Source organism: Emys orbicularis, chromosome 3 (assembly GCF_028017835.1).
Source record: "Emys orbicularis isolate rEmyOrb1 chromosome 3, rEmyOrb1.hap1, whole genome shotgun sequence".
NCBI lineage: Eukaryota > Metazoa > Chordata > Testudines > Emydidae > Emys > Emys orbicularis.
The window spans coordinates 91,856,945-91,883,279 of NC_088685.1; the positions used below are offsets into that span (position 1 = coordinate 91,856,945).

The following is a 26,335-nucleotide window of genomic DNA, read 5'->3' on the forward strand; positions in this document are numbered from 1 at the left end:
GTTGCTTGAATAATGATGAACTGTATGATCATTGGTTTATATCTTTTTTCCTTTAAGAAGCATTTTCCCCTATAGTAACTGTATTTCTTTCTTCACCCTTCCTAAAGTTTTCTCCTCTCTTCTGTTCTGGCTTTGCATTAGATCTGTTTGCTGCACTCTGTGCTGTTGCTGATGCTCCTCCTATTTACTACAAGCATTAAACCTTTCAGGAGAAATTTGATTGGCAACAGATCTGCTTCCGAGTACAACCACCTAAATAGCTGCTCCATGCCTAAGAATGAATTGTAATCCAAATACACAACAGCTGGATCTCACTGTGTGAAATCAGGCCAGGCAACACCAAGTGATTCTAAATTCTTATGATCTGAGAGATAACAAAGGTGGTCTATTGTTCATGCCAGCTTTTGCTTTGGAAAGCCAAACAAAAGCTTCCACAGTGGAAAATAAAAACTCAAATACAAGACACTGTTGAATAAAGTAATTGTTCTTTAGATTCTTTTCAAGGATAAAATAAAGGAGCTATATTCAGCTGCAGGCTCTATCAGCTTCTGTTGGGCTACCATTGAAAGGGCCTGCTAGTTAGAAAGACTGCCTAGAGAGTAGATGCAGGTGCTCCCTCCTATAGCACCCCTCCTCCCAAGGCACCCCTCCTATAGCTTATAGCAGTGGTGCCCAACCTGATTACACAGGAGGGCCACATAAACCTAAGCACAACCTTGTGTGGGTCAAACAGATTTTACATATTTTAATAAGATTTAAAGTAGGGCTGTCAATTAATCACAGTTAACTCATGCGATTAACGCAAATTAACCAGATTAAAAAAATTAGTCGCGATTCATCGCAGTTTTAATTGCACTGTTAAACAATAATAGAATCACAATTGAAATTTATTATAAATATTTGTGGATGTTTTTCTACATGTTCAAATATATTGATTTCAATGACAAAACAGAATACAAACTGTACAGTGCTCACTTTATATTATTATTTTTGATTACAAATATTTGCATGGTAAAAAAGATAAACAAAAGAAACAGTATTTTTCAATTCACCTCATACAAATACTGTAGTGCAATCTCGTTATCAGGAAAGTGTAACTTACAAATGTGGAATTATATTTTTTTACATAACTGCACTCAAAAACAAAACAATGTAAAACTTCAGAGCCTACAAGTCCACTCAGTCCTACTTCTTGTTCAGCCAGTCACTAGGAAAAACAAGTTTGTTTACATTGATGGGAGATAATGCTGCCCACTTCTTATTTACAATGTCACCTGAAGAAAGTGAGAATAGGCATTCGCATGGCACTGTTGTAGCAAAGTATTTATGTGCCAGATATGCTAAACATTCGTATGCCTCTTCATGCTTCAACCACCATTCCAGAGGGACCCTGGGGAAAGCACTTCTGTAAACAATATTCCCCCTTGCAGCAGGGTATTTCCCTTTCACCTGGGCAGCAGGTGCCCTGTTGAGATATGTTACATGGCATAGAGGGGCATGCAATTTGCATCCTCCTGCACCAGAACAGATTAATTTAGTCAATTTTGCGAATTTAGTTTAGGATCAAATTTAGGTCATGGTCAAACATAAGTTTAGAAATATGCAGGGTGGTTATAATCCTTAATGGGCCAGATTCTGCTACCTGCACTTATGGTGAGTAGTATCTAGCTCAACGAATAGTCCCATTGACTCCAGTGAGGTAAAGGGTGGTGCTATCTAAACTACTATGAATGAAAATGTTTTCACAAATTCATTTTCTAAAATATTCAATCCAGTGTTAAGAGGCAAGTAAATATTCCCCTGCAGGGTTGGAAATGTGAGGGAAAGTTCATTAAAAAAACAACAAATAATTAAAAGTAAATTAGGGGTAAAATTTTCAAAATGCCTAAATTCCATCTTCAAAAGAGATCTAGGGCAGGATTTTTAAAAGAATTTGGGCACCTAAAGATGCAGATAGGCACCTAATGGGTGCCTAGTTGCCTACCTCCCATTGCAGAGAAACACACAGAGATACATTTTAAAATATATTACAAATATATTATTTTAACAGTGGCCTTTTATTTGATGTACATATCATTATCTTTAATTCCTGTTAACTACTGTAATAAAGTAAGCTTGTAAGCAGTGACAAATCAAAGAACTAATAGAATGTCTACTTTAAACCTGCACTATTTGTGTGTCTCTCAACATTAGCTTTTTCCCCAGCTCAGACTATACAGGGATAAATGACCTGAATATACTTGGTTCATCTGGCAGGCTTCAGTGCATAAACCTTGATACAGCAGAGGGTTTAAGTACATGTTTAACTTTGAGCAGGTAAATAATCCTGCTGAAGACACTGGGACTGTTCATGTACTTAAAGTTAAGCACATGCTTAGGTGCTTGACTGGATTGGGGTCTAAATAAGTGAAAATGTTCCATTTGATTAGAAATCAGTAAAGTTAACAATGAGTTAAAATATCCAAATTAATTTTATCATTACCCATTCATTCCTAGTTGTCTCTTTTCCCCTCATCTTTTATGCAAAGGTTTAGCTGAATATACTGGGTAGACAGCATTAAGCAAAACCAATATCTACAATGTTTAGTCACAAAGCAGAATGTGAACAGCAGGTTATTTCATAAATTGGGAGAGACATTTCCCTTCTATTGTTCAGAACTATTTTTAGGAGGGGGTGGGAGGAGAATTCCTATTGGGGGAAAATACCCTTTCTTATATGATTGTGATACTTAATAAAATCTGCTGCACATATACCTGATATGAAAATCTGCATTTAATCTATCAAATGTATTTAAGTTACAAAACTCATCATTTTATGATCTGTTAAGTCTCTGTTATAACACAATACATCTGAAATGTTATTAATATTGAACTATATTGTAAAATTGTAATGACAGTAATATGTATGAATATATATGTGTGTGTCTATACGCAATCCTCTGTTGTTGGGAATAAAGGAGATACAGGCCCTTTACTCCTCTGCACGGTGGTTCTGGGTTGGCTTGACTGATCCGGGGGATACTTGGGCTGCTAAGCCAGGGAGTGTGAAGAGGAAAAGGGGGAAATTACTTAGTTCCCACTTCTGCAAACACTTTGGCACTGGTTTCAGAAAGCTACCTCAGCATCAGATGTGCTATTTGATTTGTATTGATTATTGGATCCGGACCTAAAGTAACATTACAGCTAAAGATTTCTGACAGCGGACACTTTGTTTTAATGCACACAGTTAAAAAAAAAAAAAAAAGCCTGTGAATTACTGGAGGGAGGGGATGGAAATAATTTACTTACAAAAAGCACTTAAGATTATGTCACAAGCCAACAAAAATAGGAATGTGAAGACATAAGGGGGAAATGTAAAAGCAGACTTTTAAATCCTGCTATGCAAAATGGGAGTCACCTTAACAGCTTGCATATTGCACAAAATCATGGCCTGGTTTTGGAAAGAATAGGCTTTAGTAAGTCTCTGCCATCTTTAACTGTGCACTCCCATGGTTTTGTGGGGCTTTGTCACAATGGCCCTAGAATTATGTAAATGAAAGTGTTAAAGGCGAATGTGATGGCTCAGATAATACACTAGATAACCATCCATTCAGTAAGTTATAAAGGCAGGTATTAAAACTGTTCATAAAACTGTTTGTTTTTCAGTAGTAGAATCTCACCCCAACTACTGAAAGGAACTGTTTCCCAGTTGTGCCTCCTTATCTTTGGGCACAAGATCAAAACCTCTCTCCCACCACAAACCTCAGAAAGAAAATGAACTGTATTTCATTTTAAAAGCTAGTCCTAAAAATTATCCTAAATATAATAGATCCTGCAATTGAATCCGCACAAGATACTCCGGAGCATCACGTGAACAGATACTCTTGCATATAAAAGGATGAATGACTTTCAAACTACATTGTTTATCTTGCAATTGTGCAGGAGAAAAATGTACACCAAGTGCATAACACGTCAGAAATCTCTGTTTTGTTGGAAAAATACATTGTATGAAGTTGAAAAATTCATTACGCAGTAGTCCATTGTGACTGTGAAAGCTCTCCAAACGTTAGATGAAATACAATAGCTAAGATGTTATGCAAACAGGTTGGGAACTAAATGACTCAAGTGATTGGTAATAGGATAATGACACCTTTCACTTTTAGGTTGCTGCTTGTTTGTATTCACCCTCCGTTGTTAGAGGTCTCTCTGATTTGTGAGGTAGATTTAAGCCAGTTCTTAGGGACCAGGTGTTTGCATTATGAAAGCATCTCTATTAATGACCCTTAACTGGCACCTTAAGTTCAGTCCCAGTAGAGAGGTGAAGGTTGGCATGGAGAACATATGACTTCTTAGGTATGGTCTCTCCAGAACAGGGTTAAAGCAATTTGGCAAGCCAGTGTGAGAAAGCTGGCACTGCCCAGTGCCTATACTGTAATGGTCTGTGGAGGATTTCAGTCATCAGCCACCGGGGCTGCCAGTCCAACACACTTCATGAGCACTAAACTATGTCCAAACCTCTGCTCCAACCCCCCCCCCCCCAAAAAAAAGTCTGATGAAGCTCAAAAAATGGTTGAGTCATGCATCAGACCATCCACCCACACCAATGATACTGTAATAGATTGTCCAGTTAGGGAATGCTGCTCATTACAGAGCCGAGAAGAGCAATGTTTAAAAGACTTTGGGGGATCTGGGCCTAAGTAACTTGCCCAAGATAAACACGGGAAATTGTGGTAGAGCACAGACTTTAACATAGATCTCCCAAATCCTAGGCTAGCCCTCTGGACTATCCTTCCTCTACCTTGCCACTCCAGCAGCTCACAGAAGCAATGATGCTCAGCACCTCCACTACACACCAGAGAGTAGGGACATCAAATGAGTTTGTTAGTGATTTCATGACCCAATATCCTCATATTGCCATAACTGATGTGTAAAAGGAAAATCCCTCCGCCCTAACTAGGGACCAATTTTGAAGAATAGCAAGAAGGAAGCAAACTTAGAAGGAAGCAAAACTTTCTTACTTTTATAGGGAAATATGAATAACTGTTAAAACAGCCATAATTGAAATGGTTTGCTTCGGAGCTGAGTTGTGCTTTGTAAGTCATTCCTGAATAAGATGATCCAGCAATATTATTTACAAAATAGCATGAAAGGAATGAAAAAACAAAATATCTACACAGCAACAATGCTGCAGTACAAAGTTGTCTTATTGAGTGTACAGATTGCCTAACTCAACAGTCTTGAGTTTCCTATTGATGGACTTCTTGTCAATTTTACATCAAATGTATTTTTTGAGTGAAAGAATGAAGGCTTGGGAAAGCCTGCCTCACCTAAAAAACAAAACAGAAAATTGTGTGTCCAAAGGGCACTCAGATGAAATCAATGGAAGATTTTAAAGTGAACTGAAGCTTAATGGAAGATCATCATAAAATAACAATGCAGGAGAAGCCAGAGAGGTTTGATCTTCCTAATCACAAAGGGGGCGGGGAGGGTGGTAGGGCCGCCCGGGGGGGGGGCAAGTGGGGCAATTTGCACCAGGCCCCGGGCCCCGCAGGGGCCCCCACGAGAATATAGTATTCTATAGTATTGCAACTTTTTTTTATGGAATGGGCCCCCGAAATTGCTTTGCTCCAGGCCCCCTGAATCCTCTGGACGGTCCTGGGAGGGGGGAACCCTGTAGAAATGTAATTCAAGTGGTGCATGAATTGTCTTTCATCTATAAATACAGTAGGTGGAAATCATGTGCTATTGGGAGAACATAAAGCTTCAAAAGGTATTGGCAACAAGTTCTGCAGATGGCATTAAAGAAGTATTAGCTTTGTGTGTTGACTAGCACTGAGCTGCATATACAACAAGCTGTGTACTTACAACAGAGAATAATGCTAGCAGAATGCTCCCAAATGTTTCAGTGTATATTTCTGTACCACTAGTAATTGTAGCTAATGATTTTGCATTTCACTGGATCACAGTGCTAGAAGGGGCATTACTTTTAGGCCCTGACCTTACCACGAGTTATGCAGAGATTTGTCCATGCACAATGCATTGCAAGCACAGGGGCTTGTGTAGTAAACTCTTCGGGGCAGAACTCATATCTTCATACATTTGTATAGTTGCTGTTACAAAGGAGCTGTTATCCTGATTGTGGCCTCTGAAGACGGTTGATATTTTGGGATTTGAAATTTGTTTATAATATCAAATATAATATATTTGTTTATATAGTAGTCATTACAAATACTACTTAGCCTCTCAAGTCCATCTGCCAAAGTTTACAGAGAACTGTATTCCTGAGAGAGTGGTACTGTTGCTAACAAAAATGCAATTATCTGGTTTGAGATGGCATGTTTTTTCTCTTCTTAAGTATATTTAGACTGGTGCAGAGTAAGGCACAGCTTTCAAAAGAACTTGTGACTATCAGAAATCAATAAGATGGCACGGAGCAGAATAACTATGTCTGCTGAAGGCTGAGTCACCTCATCCAAAATCAATTCATACTTTACCAGTTTCACTTTAGAGCTCAAACTGTCCGATTTTTCTTTCTCCTAAAAGCAGCTGTTGGAAAAATTAGAGCTTGTGAAACAGATGGAGAAGAGTGTGATGGCCATAATCACAGCAAACTGATTTATCTTAAAACCATTCTATATACTGTATTGCAGGTGTGGACAGGGGTCATTTAGCCACATACCACTTCTTCCCTGGCCCCCAACCCCTCACCCTTCCCTTGACCAGGATTGCATATAGAGCGCCCTCTGTGTGCTCAAGGCTCCACACAGAGGAAGGCGGCTGGAGCAGACTCCAACTGGGCGGGGCTTACCTCAGGCAGCTCCCAGTCCGTGGTGCAGCGGAGCTAAGGCAGGCTCCCTGCCTGCCCTAGCTCCACGCTGCTCCTGGAAGTGGCCAGCATGTCTGGCCCCTAAACATAGGGGCGGCCAGGCGGCTCTGCATGGTGCATGCTGCTCGCGCCATGCCGCCCCCCCTTCCCAGTTCCCATTGGCTGTGGCTCCCGGCAATTGGGAGCTGCGGAACCGGTGTTCGGGCAGCGCACGGAGCTTCCCTGATCGCCCCTGCACCTAGGGGCTGCAGGGACATGCCAGCCGCTTCCGGGAGCCGCGTGGAGCCAGGGCAGGCAGGGAGCCTGCCTTAGCCCCACTGCGCCACCGACTGGACTTTTTAGCAGCCTGGTCAGCAGTGCTGATCAGAGCCACCAGGGTCCCTTCTTGACCAGGTGTTCCAGTCAAAAACTGGATGCCTGGCAACCCTACAGCCAAAAGATTATAAATTGTCATTGCTTTTGCCAATTAAGTAATGCAGAATGCATTTAAACCAGTTTAATAGTATTTCCCCTCCCTTTGCTGAAGAGTCACCAAATTCTTAAACTCATAACATTAGCCATTTTCATGACCAACAAATTTTCTTGACATTTTGTGAATTACTAATGTTTTCCATCACCATCTTGTAGTTATTATGGCAATATATCAATAGCTTCAATCACCATCCAAAGTATCAAATCTCTCAGTTGCTCAGCATTCTGTTAAGCAGGGTGCTGTGTTGTATGACTACATTTGGTGGTCTGTGCTTTCAAAATGGTTCCAAATTCTTCAGCCTGTACTAAAGTCTCAAAAACATACACATGCTAAACTTTAAGCACATTCATTCAATTGGGCTACACACATGCTTAAAGTTATGAATGTGTAGAGTAACTGTGTTCAGGATGTGGGCTTAAAACTGTATATTGTATTCATACATCTGGCATCAAGAAACAGAACACACACATCTGTGTAACAATCAGAAATCAGTGAATAGTAGTAGTAAAAAATATACACCAAGTAATGCAAATCATGGGTTATATTGTGGCAACTGTCAACTATTTTTAAGCATAATTCCCCACTAAAAAATTGCAACTCTGATTAAAAACAGAAGGCATGAAATAGTCCACTAATAAGACTTTGCAATGTTATTTCCTCCTAGCTAAGTCTCACAAAGCTCCTCATAAACATTGAAGGGGCACTAAATTTAAGGTAATCTCACTTCTTTCTGGAAAAAGAATAGCTACTATATTTACACCAGATCCCTTAAAACCAAAGATTAGTGGGAAAATCTTTTTCAGTGTATTTACTTCATGCACTTGACAGTAATTTGTATCTAGTCATTTTCATTGTTTTCTCTCTGCAGTTGTGTCCGTTTTTGTGGGGATGGGGAGGGGTGGGGTGTTATGCAGTAATAGAGGAGAGATTATTTATTCAAAACTGGAATATGTGATTGCAAAACCAAAACCATTGGCAGAATGCGTCTGGAAGTTCTAGTACCTGTAACTGCTTTTATTTAAATTAATGGTGTCCCTTGATTATGGGTATTGAAGTCAAGTATTATGTCAGTTGAACAGGTGGCTAACCTGAGGCAAAGTGCTTAAAGGTGATCTAAGTAAGTGGGTCGGTGAGACTTCATGAGAGTATGGGGGGAATGAAGATTTTTATTGAAAATTCAGCCATCCAGCGTGGAATTCTGAAAGACTCCTTGCCTCTGCCAGCTCCCCTCATGACACCCTCTGTGCTAACAGAGTCACTGCCTCCTTATGAGCAGGCCAGTGACACTGCAGCGCCGGGCCCATTCCCCAGCTTGGCCTCTGCAATAGTAGAGATTAGGAGCCAGAATATCTGAATTTTGCAGCACTGACGGTGACGCCCCTGCAAAGCCCTGATCCTTCCCCTGCTGCAGATCTCGGCAAGCACCGGCTGCAGGCCAAGGCTCGTCCCCGCCCCGCGCATTGCCACAGTGAGTCACTCCCGTTCCCCCGCCCTCCTCGGCCAGGCTACCCTGACGGCAGAGGCGGAAATGAGGCAACTCCTGCATCACGTGACCCACGGTGTACCCTGCAGCCCTCCCCCGACACGTGACAGGCTCAGACCTAACACATCCACTGACGAGTGAGGCCCACCAAAAGCAAAGCTGGTTGCGTGCCACGGGCGGGGCCGGGAAAGGTAGAACAGCAAAGCGGGAGGGGGCTGTCAATGATAGAGAACCAAAATTAGTCTAGACTTGAAGATTAATGTGGATTAAGGTAGGGTGTGAATTTTAGGCAGACTACTACTCGGAGTTAACTCCTTGCCAGATACTTTTATTCCAGAACAAAAACGCCTTATTCTGAATTAGTTTATGGGTAGGGTGGCCACGCCGACATTCCCTGCATAACAAATGATCTGATACTTCCAGAAAAGGCCTGGGGCCGCCCCTGCTGGCTGAGCTTGCACACACCCACCGGGCGTGTGGCCCTCTTTAAGGGCACATCACCCCCGGACCCCACTGACGGGATTTTGCCTGCATGGTGTTTTTGAAGTCACACCGTACAGTGTCAGACAAAACTTGGACAAAATCTGAGATAGTTTTGTCTGGCGCTGGACAAAGCATGTCAGATTTTGTCCAGGTCGGGGGGACAAAGCACCCCAAAAGAGGACTGACGCCCAGCTCCAAAAAGGATGACTAGCCTTGCTAGTTTACACTGGTTTAAAGTCCTTCAAACTAAAACACTCTTATTCTTCACTATGTGCATGCACGGAGTGAATCAGCAATAGCTCTTCCCGAGTAACTTCCCATTTAAAAACGGATTAAGATTAAACGGAGCGAGCGTCCACGCGGGGTGCCTGTTATAGCTAATCCGGAGTCACTCCACGTGTAGACAAACCGCAAGGGGTGGAGGGGAGTGGCTGCCTGCCTAGGGCAGCTCAGACCTGCCCGGTCGAGAACAGAGCTGTGACTGTGTCACGGCTTCAGCTCCTCCCCCTTGCCTGGGGAGCCGCCCCGGCAGCCGCCGCCGCGCGGAGCAGAGTGCGCCTGCGCGGGCCGCCCGGGTGGCTGGGCCGTGGCGGGGCGTTCCATGGCCAGCGGCGTGGGACCATGACCGATTTCAGCGAGGAGCAGCGCAACGAGCGGGAGGCGCTGGAGTCCATCTACCCGGACTCGTTCACGGGTCAGCCGCGGCGCCGCGCGGGGGGGAACCCGGCCCGGCCCGGCGAGGTGGCGGCTGGTGCAAGCTTCCCTGCAGCGGGGCGGGGGTGGACCTGGGGCCCCCTCTCTGCACAGCGCGCAGCTCCCCGACCGCCTCCCGGCTGCGCGTCACTGCTGCTGCTGCTGCTGCTGCTGCGTGCCCGGGTAGGGAGCCGCGGGCTGGGGGTGGCGGAGCTGCGCTTTGGGTCGCAGCGCAGGGGGCAGCAGCCACGCACCTAGCAGCGGCTCCCTCCCCCCCCGGCCGGTGCAAACAGGGTCCAACGGGTGCGGGGGGCCCTGGTCCTCTTTAAATACGCCGGTTACACGGCCCAAGCCTCGCGGGAGTGCTGTGGAGTTACCCTAGGCTTCCCCCGGGGCAGGGGGCAGTAGACCCGGGCTGTCTCCTCTGCCACCTGCCCCGCTGAGCAGAGCGACTGGCTTGCGCTGGGTTAGTTCTCACTGGCCCCGGGCTGCTCCCAGGCCCTCCGTAGGTTCCTGACCTTGAGTTGCTTTTCGCGTCGTGTGTCAGTCTGGTTTCTGGGGCACCCCTTGTTGCTGCTAGGCCACAGCACTCCTAACTCACCCTGCTCCAGCAGGACGCGGGCGAAATTCTAGGGCGAGCACCTTTGGGCGAGCCTTTATAAGCAGGGCTCTTGTGGACACTTGGGTGGAAATTAAAGACAAAAATGAGTTAACTTGATGCCCTGCTCAGCTTTCCGTTCTCGTTTCTGATCCTCGCCAGGCATGTGGCATTGCTGAGCAGGTAACAGATGCTCGCTTTGCCTCCCTACTTGTTGCATTACCATTACCTGGCTTTTTTTCATAGTTTCACAGGCCAGAATGGAGCATTGTGATCATCTAATCTGCCCCCCCCCCCCGTAAAACACAAGACACAGAGTTTTCCCCAAATAATTCAGTTTTGCTTATTGCTTTGTAAAGACCTGTGAGGTAAAGGAAGTGGCAGTAAATCTGAACTCTTCTTATTCTATACTTAATTAAATGTGCAAGTGCTGGGGTTCTTTCTTTTTCAGATTCTTATTTAATTGTCTTGCTGCTTATTTCAGCCTTTTAAAATCTGTGTTGAAATTATTTTAGCTTGGTAAGTCAAAGGTATATGAATTTATTACCAGTGACTCAAGATGCAGAATCATTGAACATAATGAAGTCATAGATTAAAGCTATAAAATGCCATTTGAGCTGAGCCAACTCTCACTGCTAGGATTTCCTCAAGCCCAGAAAAAAGTGTATTGCAGTTTGCAGCAACAGCAACAACAGGGCTTAGGTCAGATTTTAAGACTTTTTCGTGATCTTTTTTTCACTTGCTTACATTCCTGAATAATCAGGTGAAATTCACTCTATCTTCCCAGTGAAGATCCAGAACATCCCCCGTGGCCATTACTCCAGGCAATGTGCTACAGCCTCTCTGAAAAAATTGTACAATGAACTGGAGCCACTAATCTGCAAAATTGTGGGTCTCATGTGCCCATCCTTCTTCCCAGATTATGCACAGTTGTCAGAGACCCCCCCCATGTGGTGCCGCTCTTCTAGGGGCCCCCTACATAGTCCTCATAAAACAGTGGTTCTCAAACTTTTGTACTGGTGACCCCTTTCACACAGCAAGCCTCTGAGTACGCCCCCCCCCCTTATAAATTAAAAACACTTTTTATATTTAACACTATTATAAATGCTGGAGGTGAAGCGGGGTTTGGGGTGGAGGCTGACAGCTCACGACCCCCCATGTAATAACCTCATAACCCATTGAGGGGGTCCCAACCCCCAGTTTGAGAACCCCTGTCATAAAGTGTGTAACTGGTGGTTAGGACTTTGTTTTGTGGTCTTAGGTTAATTTAAATTTTATCTCTAAATTGTTCATGTCAGCAGTGAATTTCCTTCACCCGTCATATCCCTTCCAAAGTTAAATTGCTGATTCTTTGAGGCAGGATCCAAGCATTTCTGTTTGCTCTGAAAAGTACTTCCGACTTTTCTGGTGGCTTTTTAAAAATATCAATAGGAGCTGACTTCTATTTTGTAGAGTTGCTACATATTCTTCCTGTAATAAAGATAGAAATGCACCCTTTGCGGTTCTTCTGCTCATCAGTGAGACTGGTAATGAATAGGTAGTGAATGCATTTAGACCCAGAAAGCACCTGGTATTCAGTATGCATATAATTAATTCATAAACAGACATATTAACCTTCTTTTACTCTAATGATTTGTTCTCCTATATCCTCACAGAGAAAAACTTAATCAAAACTAGATTTGCACTGTATCTATATCCTTTTGGTGAACAAATATTTTGTGTGAGATTGGTACTACATGTACACTCTGTAATAGCAGAAGAACAAAACAGACATTGCATCATCAAGAAGAGAAAATTCTTAATCTTGAGAAAAAAAATGAGTGTATTGGAGGCTTCTTAGAGACCTAAAGATGTTCCAGTTTAATGAAATAATAGGAACAAGGTAGCACCAATATGCTAGTGAAGAAGAGGTGTCTGACTTTAAAAATCTCTCATTTATTTACTGTTTCTTTACTTTTTTTTTAACAGTATTATCAGAAAACCCAACAAGTTTCACTATCACAGTGACATCGGAAGCAGGAGAAAATGATGAAAGTAAGTTGGTCATGGGGAAAACTTTTCTTTATAACTTTTGAAATTATAAGGCCTGATTGTTTTAAAATATTATCCCAAAAATCTGTGTCCTTCGGGTTATCTCTAATAGATATAATGTGAAATAACCTGCTGTAGGAAATCTGGTTGTCCTCTTGTAAATGGGCTCTGAATATCGGGTAGGGCTACAGCGGTAGTTGGTGTTTCAGAATAGTTTACAATTATGTTTTCCTAGATCTGTTACTTAAGAACTCTTAATCCACTGTTAATATGTTCTGATCAGTAGATTGTGACTTGTCCAATCAGAACAATTCCTTGTGATGTTTAAAGTATAGCTTACTGTTACCACTAGAAATGTAAAAACAATGAGGAGTCCTTGTGGCACCTTAGAAACTAACGACTTTATTTGGGCATAAGCTTTCGTGGGCTAAAACCCACTTCATCAGATGCATGGAGTGGAAAATACAGAGGCAAAATTTGTTAGTCTCTAAGGTGCCACAAGAACTCCTCGTTGTTTTTGCTGATACAGATTAACACAACTACTGCTCTGAAACCTATCACTAGTAGTTGTTTGTTGTCTGGGTGTGATCCTGCTTCTGTTGAAGTCAGTAAGAGCAGGTCCTTAATCAGTAAACATGACAGTCTATGTAAAGTGTAGATTTGAAGTGTATAGCAGTTCAGAACTGCAGGAAGCTCTGTCAGTCAGTCACAATAATGGTTCAGTATGTCTTCGTATCACAAACTAGCTGCTCAGTACTCAGTCTCTGGTCACTGTACGAATGTTGACTAGGGTATTTACATACCAAATGTTGTGGTACAAATAGGCTATATAATGGTTCGGAGTAAGAAATCTCTTTGGTGGCGTGGTGTACTAGATTGGCACAGAACTGGGAGCAAGGAACTGCTGAATTCTAATCTTGGATTTGCTGCTGGCCCACTCTATAGCCCTGGACAAGTCACTTAATCTCTCTGCCTTACTTTATTCTTTAAAAGGGGATATTGCTTGCTGATCTGCAGTACCTCAGAGGAGTATTACGTAGACTAATTACTATTTCTAATGTGAATTGCACATGTAAACAGCTAGTAAGTGCTAAGAATTATCTCATGTGTAATGGGTAACTTTTATAGCACATCTGAGGGTTAATGATGAGTTGAGATTCGTATATTATATTCAAACCAACTGTTGTAATTACAGCATGTATGTAAGGTGATAGTTCCATTTTTAAACTACTGTTTTTATTTAAAAACCTGTTGTAGATTGTTAAACAAAACAGGATTGTTATTCTAATATAAACCTAAGCATTAAGAGTTAATATTTATGAAGTTTGAGGCTGTCACATTAAGATTGCCTTTTGTACCGTAGCTGTCCAGGCAACCCTTAAATTTACCTATGGAGAAAAATATCCAGATGAAACTCCACTTTATGAAATATTCTCCCAGGAGAACCTTGAAGATAATGATGTCACAGACATATTAAGCCTTCTAGAACAACAGGTAAGGCAAATTAAGAATATATTGACTCTTCTATTGATGTCATTTCATAAATCATTGGTTTGAGAATTACAGACAGTAAATTCTGATGCTAACTTAGAAGAGCATATGTCTTATGAATTGGTTTGTGCATTCTGCTATGGGGAGTGACTCTGACATTAACTTGAGTTTAATTTTCCAAACCCTAAGACTTTGCTTTTTGACCATTATAAAAAGTTGCGTAGTGTATATTTAAAACAAAACATGATGATGATTTTTTTAAATGCTATGTAAGAATAACAGTTCAGCCACATAAAGATGCACGATCAAGCTTCAGAAATGGCCATGTTAAACAAGGTACAAAGAAGAGCTACTAGGCTGATTGGGTATTGGAGGGCCTATCTTATGAGAGCAGACTAAAAGAGCTTGGCTTGTTTAGCCTGTGGCCTGGTCTACACTACAATGTCAGTGTCTACACTACAGCCTTGCTCTTGACGATGTAAGTGCCCTACTACACCAACATCATAACTCCACCTCCACGAGAGGCCTAGGGCTTGTGTCGGTGTAGTTAGGGTGAGGCAGTGTCTGTGCAGACACTGCATTACTTACTGTGGCTGTTTGCTGTCTTGTCAGTTTCACAGCAGGAATCTGAAATTGACAAGAAAGCAGGGCAGCTAGAGCCCAGCTGTCCCCATTCCCCTGGGAAGCTGGAGTGAGAAGTCTGGGTGGCAGGAGCCTGCTCCCGAGAAGCCCGGACCGTTGGAGCCTGCGCCTGGCCGGGAGCTCGGCAGCCTTGTAAATTTTACAGCTTCTTGAGCTGTGATATTGACAAGACTGCCTGGCTCCAGGCTTCAGGGGAGGGCAAGAAATCGGGGCAGCTGGACCCCGCTCCCTAGGGGCGAGAAGCTCCAAGTGGCTTCTTGCCCCTAGGAGGGGGTGGAGCAGTCTGCTGGGGGGCAGCCAGGCGCCCGGCAGGGAGCTGCCAGCAGAGCTAAGAAGCCGGGTTTTCAGCTCCCCACACTGCCCCTCTTGGTGGAAGCACTCCTGGTGAGGACGCACACCACCAACCCAAGGAGGGTAGTGTGGACATGCACCACCACAGTAATTTCTGCGGTAAAGTTGACCTAAGATAGATCGACTTATGTTTCTAGTATAGACATACCCTAAGAAAATGAAGTCTGCAATGGGATCTGATTGCTCCCTATAAATACATGAAGGGGGTAAACACCAGGGAGGATGAAGAGCTATTTAGTCCTTTAGCGTATGTTAGCACAAGAACAAATGGGTATTAACTGGCCATCAACAAATTCAGGCTGGTAATTAGAAGGTTTCTAACTGGCAGAGAAATGAGGTTCTGGAACAGCCTCCCAATAGGAGATGTGGGGCAAACAACTTAGTTTTAAGAGAGAGATGGACAAATTTACAAATAGGATTGTTTGAGAGAGTTGTTTGTGATGGTGGGGAGGTAGGGCTTGGCAGTTGCAGCCCTGGGGATCCTTTCTGGTTCTTGTCTGATATTCCTAAAATCTCATGCTCAAGGGCTTCGGCCAGTCACTCGCTGGGATCAGGAAGGGATTCCCATATCTCCCCACCCCATTTTTTTCCTTTTCGTTTTCTCTGAGGCATCAGAGATGGCCATAACTGGAGATGGGACGTTGGATGGGGTGGGCTGGTGCTCGGAGGTGGCATCAAGCATTCTTTCTCTCAGGTGTCTGGCTGGCTGGTTCTTGCTCACATACTCAGGGTCTAACTGATCACCATATGTGGGGGTGGGAAAGAATTTCCCCCCAAGTCAGATTGGCAGTGACATTGGAGTTGTTTGCCTTCCTTTGCGTCATAGGTGCAGGTAGCTTACCAGGATCATCTGGGTATATTTCATTTAATGAATACCCTGCCATTGCAAAGGTCTCGAGCACTGGTCCCTCCTATTCTCTGCCAGTGGCACATAATAGTTTAATCTACTGTGGGCTGTAATTCTTTGGTCTAATTTTGGTTGTTGGGTTTAGTGTGTGGGTGTTCGTGGCCTGTGATGTCCAGGAGATCAAACAAGATGATCTGGTGGTTCCTTCTGGCCTTAAACTCTGAGTATGACGAAGTAGGGTTAACTTGGCTCCTATGTTAGGGTTCACAAACACAACAACAAAACTCTAAATAAATTGTTTAACACCTCTCTTGCACCACAACTTCTGCTTAGCACAGATGCCTTTGATTGTATTTAACAGTTTTGTGTAAGTTGCCTGATATTAAGACTTCCAAAATAAAGGAAAACTCACTAGGTTCCTTATACTCTAGGACAACTAGAGTATAAGGAAGTATTAAGGCACTTAAGATAGAAACTAAAATCAAGACAAGACCTTGCTACTAACTGTGAGCTAGCTGACTGATCCTAGCATGCATGTTTCTCGTAGGACTGGTAACAGCAGTGAGGACTGGGGACACAGTGCTGAGATGCGGCCTTAGCTACCGTATTGGCTTGTGCGAGTAATTAGTAAGCACCTGTGAGTATGTCTACCCTGCAGCTGAGAGTGAGCCTGCTTCTCAAGCCCACCCAACCCCCTGGGTCTGAGCTCGAGCTACTAACCTGAGTCTCCTCCAGAGCTACAGTGTCCACTTCACTATCTTTACTGTGCTGGCTCAAGCTCCATTAGCACAAGTCAGTCTTCTGGGCTGGAAGGCTTGCTTTGAACTGCAGTGTAGACATACCCAGAATGACTCTAGGAATTCATCACTAGGGAGTTCCGTCCCCACCTGCTTTAAAATTATTTAATTTAACAAACATTTTCGGGTTTTTTGGTTAATTAGCAGCACTCTGTATCACCTTCCTGCCAAGAGTGCGGGCTATAATCAGATGGGATTAATAACCTATTGTGAAGACAGTGATTAGGATGTAAAAGTTTAACCGGTTAACCAGTAAGCATCAGTCTTAACGGTTTCGGTTAATGATTAAACTCCACTACCAGCCCCGCACCCGGGGTCCTGCTGCTGGCCCGGGGTCCTGGCAGGGGGATCCCACGTAAAACGTGGGAGTGCTGCAGCACCCCCCGCACTCTTAGTTCCCCGCCTATGTGAACTCCTTAACGGTTAATCGTTTAAACAATAGAATTTTAATAGGTTTAACGGTTACTATTTTTAAACCCTATTTACATTCCTAATAGTGACCTGAGAGAACAGTGCTGATGTTTTGCTGCTCTTCCCTCCTCTTTCACCTGGGATCATTTTAAGTGGCTTAAACCCAGTGAAATAAATTTGACTCAATTTCCAAAACTGGTGCAAGGCAATTCAGCAGTGAAACTTGCATTCCTACAGGGCTAAGCATAAACACTTTCCAGACAGGCGGAAGGTGTAACCTCTCTGTCCACATTGAGTTTGCCTAGTGAATTGCCTGAGGGTGCCGCCTTTTATGTTGCAGGCAGAAGAGAACTTGGGGATGGTAATGATCTTCACTCTAGTGTCAGCTGTACAAGAGAAATTAAATGAAATAGTGGATCAAATAAAAACAAGACGAGAGGAGGAAAAGAAACAGAAGGAAAGAGAAGCAGAGGAGGCGGAAAAGGTGGGTGAAGTATTCCATTTTCAACTAACAATTTTCTGGTTTTCCTTCCTAAAGCTTCTGTAGTTGCTGTAGGATTGGCTAGTAGTAGAATTGTCCCAGACACACACAACTAGCAGAACCAAAAGCAATATTTAAAAGTTCAGACATAGCCACACATTGAGCACAACTTCATTGATTTAATAAATCATAAATATTGCACTTTCCAGGTTGAACCTTTCTGGTATTTACTGAATGCATAATAGCTTCTGGCACTGCTTTAAAAGCTTGGGGCATGTCCTCTGACCACTCCACTCCCTTTGGACCCCCAAACAGCACAGAGAGTGGACACTCACATTATCCCTCTAGCCAAATATTCTTCCCTGAAATGAGAGAGTGCCCACTTAGTGCAGAGCTGGCATTAACCAGCTCTATGCCATCCTCCGTGTGGCTTTCATTTTAAGTGGAAGGAAGGGATAAGGAGCAGAAGGGACTAGAGTATATTGCATTACCCTCATACTGTTCTCAGATGTTGAACAGTCCCTGGGGCACTGTGGCCGGCTGTTGAAGGTTTGAACAGCCTGTACAGTTTTCTGATGCCTCCTCTCCCTCCTTTATAACATGAATGCCACCAAGAAGGGGGATAACTCCATTCCTCTGTCTCGGTCGATTGACTTGATGGAAAGGAAGTTGGATGGCTCAACCTCTAGTGTCAGCCAGATCCAGTAGCCTATTCACTGTAGCCTGGTATTTGTTTGCCACCACTAAGTAGCTCTTTCCATTCTCAAGATGTGTTAGAAGAAATTCCACCACTGAGTTTTCACTTCATTCGGTAGCAGCTAGAGGGCTGTAGGACTCAATATCCCTTCAGTTGGGATCCCATCACTATAGGTCTGTTCACACACTCATGCTCTTTGGTGTTTCCCTGGTATTTACACCTCAGAGTGCACTGCATTTCTGAAATCCCACATTATGAGGTTTGGCTGTGGGCTTTTACAAGCACAAAGCACTGGAAGCCCCATAGTATGGAGGAATGTGACTGCACAGCAGGGTCACTATGTAGTTTCCACATGAGGGTGGTGGTGGAAGGAACAATTATTCTCCTCTCCCTCCATGATAGAGGAGTAGTTTTGCTGGTCGTATATTTCACCCCCCTCTGTGGTACAGATATCAAATATAAACTTGTTCTGTGGTTTTAGGAATTTTAATAGCAAATATTCATATACAAAGCATATCTGTCCATCCTTACCACTCATGTACCCGCCCCTTGTTCATTGTGACTTGACCTAAACCACTAATAGGGTGCACTACCCACCTGTGCATATGCTGCTTTATCTTATTGGTATTACATTATAGATCCAAATCAAAACAGGGATTTTCTACAGTAGTTTTCTGTGAATAAATTTGCAAGCCACACGTAAAAAGAAACAAGAATGTCACACTTTTCACTTGGTCTTACTGTAGTGTGGGTTAATTTGCTATAAGAAACCTAGTTAAAATTGGTGCCTAGTAGTTACTGCTTCTTGGTATACAATAATTTCAACCGTAAAGAGAATATTAATCTTCACTCTTTGCTTTGCCACTGAGCTCTTAATTTTTTTTCTTTTGCAGCTATGTTTCCATGGCACTCCTGTTACAATCGAGAATTTCCTAAGCTGGAAAGCAAAGTTCGATGCAGAGCTCCTAGAAATTAAAAGAAAAAAGATGAAAGAAGAAGAGCAATCAGGCAAAAATAAATTAAGTGGTATGACTTTACAATTTTCTCCAAGTTTGCCAACTTATCAGACCAGTATGTCAGATAATGAAACCATGTCCAAGAATTTTAATTTTTATACTAAAAGATTTGTCAGACGCCAGTCAATGTCTGATTGTTAACAGGGAAGATTTATCTTGTAAATTGAGCGTTAGCGTCTTACTGTTGTGCCTTAGAAAGGAGGCTTGAGCATTTATGTTGGAGCAAGTGTGAGTCCTAAATGTTTCCATTTCTCACATGAAACCCATTCACAGCATCAAGGAATGGTGAGGAAAATTGGAAAGGGGAGGAAAATGGAGAGTGCTACGGTAGGATAGTCTGTATTGAACTGGAACATATAGATTGCCAGCTCCACATTAAATTATTCAGCTGAATGTAGATGTTGGTATTGTTTCTGGTTCGTTACTACAAAATAGGTGATATATTTGTTAATGCATGAGACAGGTAACCAGTATAAAGAAGACACAATCTCTTGTGCTCTGAGAGGTTGAGAAGCAGGGTTTGGTTGTGTTGCAATATTCTTACTGTCCGTATAATTTGGTTTAGTCTGCCCATATGCCACAAGGGGGCAAAATTGATATCAAATGGGCAAAGCCTGAGTTACCTGTAGGAACTGTCTATGGAGGAGGAAATGTTCACCCCCAGACAACTGCACAGGTTGGTTGTGGCTGCAGCAATTACCTCTGGAGAGGAGTAGTGATTATGGCCTGTCATTGGACCCCTTCCCTCCAATGGGATTGCAGCCTCGTAGATCCATATCTTCTCTTTTTAGGACCATGCTGGCCCACTGAAAGTATCCCCTCCATGTTTAAAATCAGGGCAATGCTGCAGAGCTTGGCTCCATGGCACAGAAAGGGTGAAGACCATAATAGCTGAAATGCATCATTTTCATTGTGTTTAAGCCAATTTGCGTGTGCATGAAGAGAACCAGGGTTGTGCCAACAAAGCAAATACTAATGGTGTAGCTTGTGTGGAATAGATAGATATCAGAGATGTGGCTTCAGATCCTGAGGTATTGACTTGGATGGGAGTTTGACTGAATAAGGACCTCTGGATTTGGCCCCTGCAGTGTCAAAGAGTTTTTTGCAGTGTAGTTGTAGCCATGTCAGTCCCAGGATATTCGAGAGACAGGATGGGTGAGGTAATATCTTTTACTTGACCAACATCAGTTGGTGAGAGAGACAAGCTTTCGAGCCACGCAGAGCTTCTCCTCATGTAACTTGTGAGGATATACGTGTTGTTGTTTTTAATTTATTAGGCTAAATTCATGGAAATGTATGTTCGAAAGGATTTTGCTAAATCTGACATGTTTTCAGAAGCCATGTGTAGTAGCAATACAAATATAGATGTCTTAAGCAATTTAATATGAACATTAGGCATGTTAAATGGTTTTTGAGTAGATTGTAGAATCAGTATAAAATGAATTCCATTAAATTCTCGGAAGATAAGTAATGTGGGCATGGAAAGATTCATGTCCATTTTTATAAAAGGTTCCATTTTACTTTACATGGACACATGGTAGGAAGGGGAATCAAATACATGCTGAATGCAACACACATGGGCCTGATTGGCCCAAGTCAGTGCATGGAGACAACAATCTGACCTGTTGTGCATAGATGTGATGGATCCACAGCACCATATTCTTTCTTCCTTGACACTTCAGGAGTATTGTGTGTGGCCTCCAGGCTGCAGGCAAAACCAGAGGAGACAGTGGTGGTGTATCCCTTATCTCAGCATTGGTTTCACCTGAGGCTGCATTAATTCTTGCATGGAGTCTTTTTGCAGGGCCTGTCTCACCTGTAAGGGAAGGAATCCCAGAGAGATGGACAACACCTGCCCAGAAAGCTTAAAATTTAATAGACAAGATAGGCAAAGAAGTATCTGGTCCAAGTATAATCTGAGCAAAATGCCAAGAGAACATAAATTATCAAATATTACTTTGATGTTATTTAAATATCAAAATTTTAAAATACTCTTACAAAATTTCATGTTACATGATTTTAGTAACTACAGTCCAAGCGATCGCTAATTTTAATATTTATTATTCCTTTTAGGAAAACAACTATTTGAAACCGATCATAATCTTGACACGTCTGACATTCAGTTCTTAGAAGAAGGTAAACTTCTGTTTTTTCCCCTGTTATTTGCACTATTGAAATATTTGATTAGAAATCTGACTAAACTTCAAATTGTGTAGCTTAGTTATGGTTAAGGCTAAGATTTTGTCACAGTTATTTTTAGTAAAAGTCACGGACAGGTCACGGGCAATAAACAGAAATTCACGGAACCCATGACCTGTCTGTGACTTTACTAAAAATAACTGGGAGGGCAGAGCTAGGTAGAGGGGAGGAATGGAGTCCCAGCGGCCGCAGTGGGGTCGCAGCCAATGGGGGGGACACAGCACCTGCTCTGGAGCTGGCCGCAGCTGCAGGATAGGGTGTGTGGCCCCGAATGCAGCTACTTCCAAGACCCGGTCACAGTGGAGGGTGGGGGGGGCATGGCCCCACAGCAGCCACCAGGCTGGGGCGTGTGGCCCCGGCTGCAGCCCCTGCCAAGCCTGGGACGCCGCAGGGCTGGGGCATGTGGCCACGGCGGAAGCCATGGAACTGGGGCAGCAGGGTTCTGATTCCTGCCAGCCCCAGTTGAAAGGCAGGGGCGCACAGTCCTGCCTCCGACAGCATAGAAGTCACAGAGGTCCGGTAAAGTCACTGAATCTGTGACTGTCGTCACCTCCGTGACTAAATCCTAGCCTTAGTTGTGGTTAAAAGTTGTCTTAAATGTTTGTTTAATATGGGGAGAACTTCTTTAGTAGAAATATTGTGAAGTAGTGCTTTTTAAAAAAACAAACCCAAAACCCTGAGAGCATTAGCAAAATATATATTCTTCTAAACCAGTTTTAAGTTAAACCAATATAATTTTCCCACGTGGTTAAGGCCTTATTAACTCAGTCAGTTGATGCACAAGAAGCAATAGAATTCAGCTGTCTCTTAGCTTTCTTGACTCTTTAGGTCTATCAGAAGTAAAAAACAGTACAAACTTTTTTTTGTCACTGATATTGGCCGGTAAAACTCTGAATACAAATTGGGGAGTGTGTTTTTATGCAGGTCCTGCCATGTTGATGATGATGTCAGCAACTTTATAGCAGAAAAATAGACCCCTATGCACATTTTGTTTAAAGGCATTCGGGTCGTCATCAAGTTTTGTTTTTCATGTAAATGACCTTTACTTTAAAGCATTAACTTTTAAACCGTATAGTGGCCCTAATTCAGTGTGCATCTGGTCCTGCTCCTGTCAGTGACAAAATGCCAACTGATTTCAGTAAGAAAAGGATCTGGCCCTAAATGAGGATGTTGCTCTGGTGTCCTCTACCATGGGCACAACTGAGGTGTGCATGACAACATGAGAATGAGTAAGAAAATGCGGTTTAGTTTTAAATAACTCCATTTTAATAGAATGCCATATTGTAACTCTGACATTAATACACAATGGGAAGGGGATGGATAAATCTCAAACCTTTTCTATATTATTACCTTTTAATTGAAAACAGAGGCCTCCTGTGAAATACGCACAGGTGAGAAATATAAGCTTGGGATTGTTTTAAGTGGCCAGTAGATGTCACCGTTGTTCCATGCAGACCCAGCTGTGACATACTGGAGGTTTTATCAGTCATTTACGTAGCTGTCAGAAGGAAATATGAAAATGTACAAAGCTGCACTTCCAGTATCTCTATGGACTAGTCTACACTAGAAGCGCTAAAGTGGTGCAGCTGCATAGGCTGGATCGCAGTAGCGGGTCTGGTGAAGATGTTCTATGCCGAGAGAGCTCTTCTTTCGGAATAATAAAACAACCTCTGTGAGAGGTGGTAGCTGTGTCCACGCTGGCACTTAGGTCAGTGTAACTTAACGTTGCTCGGGGGAGTGGCTTATTCAAACCCTGAGCGACATAAGTTATACCAACATAACCTGTAGTGTAGACAAGCCCTACGACTTGCTATTACCACCATTGAAACCTTGAAACAGGGTTTTTTTGTTTTTGTGTGTGTGTGTGTAAGTACAAGTGTTTGAATTTTATCTGCTCGCCTTTTCCCATTAGACATCATAACTGATTTAAATGTAGAACTCTTGAATATATTTTTCATGTTTTTTTTCCATAAGTCTAGCCTTAGCAGTTCCTTAAAATATAATTTTATTTTTCATGTGCGTAACAAATAACAAGGGATCGATGTATGAAAAAGGGTGGTTGGCTTTAAAGAAAAAAGTTTGTCAGGTTTTGTTGCTTCCTTGTAAATCTCATATAGCTTTGCAATTTTTCCCTCTGTATAAAGTAACTGATACTGCTTCGTGAGCTAAATTTGTTTGGAAAAATGTAGACTGTTGCTTGATTTGCTAAGAGGGAGGCTTGAGGCATATGGAGAGATCTTATGTTGGTCTAACCAGCATTCTTCTAAGCTGCTGTAGGTCAGATGTTCTCAAATAACATTCCAGTAGTTGCTGTCCTGAAAGCGACGTGTGGCGTTATGTTAGATGTAGTGTTTGAGGTGTTGTGTTTCTAATATTCCCATAGGCCCATATTTTGCACTTAAGCATAGAGTAACTTCATACACGTCATCCCATTGATTTTATTTATTTATTTACTTACACTTGTGTTTGCAAGATTGGGGCAATAGAGACCTTGCAGCTTTCAGGAATTGATGCACTCATCTTAGAATGAATTGGATAATTTAGAACTATTGCCATCTCTTGGAACTAGCAGTGGTAACATCAGTTCATCAATGGGCTATGGATATTTTACCTATGTCACAATCAGCTCTGTTAAGCACTGAGGTGGGGAAAGCGTCATTATTCTAGTTAATAAAAAATTAGGGGGTGGTTGTTCTTCCACCTATCCCCATTCTGTTCAAGTAAACATGCATGAATCAAACAGTAAAGTTCATTAAATTTGGACCAGCAACATGGAATAACTTTAAATAGCTGGTACCTGGGAATTGTTCTCTGTGGTGATGCAGAGGACACAAAGGTTCTTAGACAATCTGATCTTTTCAGCTAGCTCAGAGGGTTTCAACCTTTTTTCATTTGCGGACCCCTAACAAATTTCAAATGGAAGTGCGGACCCCTTTGGAAATCTTAGACACAGTCTGCGGGCCCCCCAGGTCCACGGACCACAGTTTGAAAACCACTGAGCTAGCTGATGGAGAAGTAGCAGAGCAACGTGTCTTTCTTTTCTGTTTGAAGAATGAAGGAAAAACCCCTAATTTTCTTTTTCTTGTTTCCATAAAAATCCATAATAAAACACCATTTTGTTTCCCCCCCCCCCTTACAGCTGGAAACAGTGTGGAAGTGGATGAATCCTTGTTCCAGGAAATGGATGACTTGGAGTTGGACGATGAAGAGGATGACCCTGATTACAACCCTGTTGATTTAGATAGTGACTAGACTGAATTTGCTGAACTGGCTGTGTCATTAGTATGGGTGGACACATGTAGGGAGAAAGAGGCAGTCAGGAAAGCCACAGCATCTGTGGCTCTACCAAGCATGTATTGGTTTTCATTTTTGAAGGAAAAAAACCAAACTCTTTTAATTTCAGGAGAATACTCTTCTGATGACTTTCATCGTAATTAATAAATTGACTTTAACATTTCAAATGTGAAATGTTAGGCATATTGTTAATCTGTATGAAGTCTAGAAATCTATACATCTGTTCTCTCTCCCTTCCCACCTCAATAACTGCCCTTGAAGAGATCAGACATGCAAGATTGAAAAGGTGCTAGAGCAGATGCTGCATGTGCCACAATACAAAGGTGTGCTGAACACCTATTCTGTTCTCTTCAGCCTGAGATACGCGTGGACGTTCTGGTGAAGAAATGGGGAGTGCTTACTATAAAGCTGCTCTATCTGTGGGACTCTACAATGCTTCAAATACAACTTATTAATGGTGCTTCTAACCATTCTCATTCATTAATGGCTATAGAGAGACTGACTGGTGGTGACCTTTCAGCTTAACACCACCTCCTCAGAGTTCCATTTTAGATGATATCCTTCCTCTTCCCCATACTACAGCAGCACCAATAACACTGCTGATGTTAAAGATAAAATCGTTTCTACATTATAAAGGTGGTTCGATAACTTGGCCATTTCAGATTACATAGGGTTTAAAATTGACATCTTGGATACGATTTTTTTAAAAAAGGTAAAACCAGAGCCGTGAAAACCCTTTAATTCCTCTTGTTTTCAAATTTTAACTTTTTGGCCATAATCCAGACAAAGAATTTGGAATAAAGTTCTAAAGGACATGAAGGCCTTAAAATCATTTTCAAAGGTTTGATGGATCTGTTTGAAAGGCAACTTCTCTTTTGAACTTGTGCAGTAGTTAGCCTTATTGAAAATGTTATGAAAATAATAATTTAATTAATGGGACTTATTTTCTACAATCAGCAGAGTACAAGACCACACCATTGTAGTTAAACTTGAGTAACAGTTCAGAATACTGCGTCTCTCTTAGTAATTACAAGGTGCCATATTATCTAGGTGTGACTCCAGTTGGCATTACCACTGTTGAAGCCAACCATTGTGAAAAGTCTGTTAGTACAAGATAGAGCAAAAAGATCCAGCCAAGCTGCAGGAACCAACACGAAGATATTAGCCCAGCTGTTTTCTTGGCGTTACAGTGGCATCAGCATGCTCTGTGCTTTGCTGCACTGTTTTGTGTTCCACAATAGTATATCTAGGAGAAGAGCAGTAGGATGGCTGGAAGATCACAGGCTATGGAGAGAGGTGAGAAATGGAAGACTATTGCTAATGGGAGGAAGATGTATCATGGTACAATGTGGGTATAAGAGTAAGGAGGATGCTGTATTTGGCTTATAAAAAGGAACAGGAAAAAAATTTAAATGAAGAAATAGAGGAAAGAGTGAATAAACCAAGGCAAGAGATATGAAGCAAAAATAACTGAAATGTGGAGGGAGACATGGAAGGAGGGGAGAAGACACTATTCCATTGTAACTCCTCTGTGGTTATAGATC

The 26,335-nt window shown here is 42.5% G+C and overlaps 1 protein-coding gene across 1 annotated transcript; it reads left to right on the plus strand.

Annotated features, from left to right (window-relative positions):
• The first annotated feature begins 9,803 nt into the window (after nt 1–9,803).
• RWDD1 (RWD domain containing 1) lies at nt 9,804–25,605 on the plus strand. The gene is made up of 7 exons (XM_065400547.1): nt 9,804–9,937; nt 12,503–12,568; nt 13,929–14,059; nt 17,445–17,588; nt 19,176–19,308; nt 21,372–21,434; nt 24,637–25,605. Exons 1-7 carry the CDS (start codon nt 9,865–9,867, stop codon nt 24,747–24,749), a joined length of 723 nt encoding a protein of 240 aa, XP_065256619.1. The 5' UTR covers nt 9,804–9,864; the 3' UTR covers nt 24,750–25,605.
• The last annotated feature ends 730 nt before the right edge of the window (nt 25,606–26,335 follow it).

Bases quoted from the DNA above. Each gene is read 5' to 3' on its own strand.
- RWDD1 (XM_065400547.1), top strand. From the start codon at position 9,865: ATGACCGATTTCAGCGAGGAGCAGCGCAACGAGCGGGAGGCGCTGGAG. The intron at 19,309-21,371 runs GTATGACTTTAC...TATTCCTTTTAG, and splicing joins AGGCAAAAATAAATTAAGTG to GAAAACAACTATTTGAAACC. The intron at 21,435-24,636 runs GTAAACTTCTGT...CCCCCCTTACAG, and splicing joins CATTCAGTTCTTAGAAGAAG to CTGGAAACAGTGTGGAAGTG.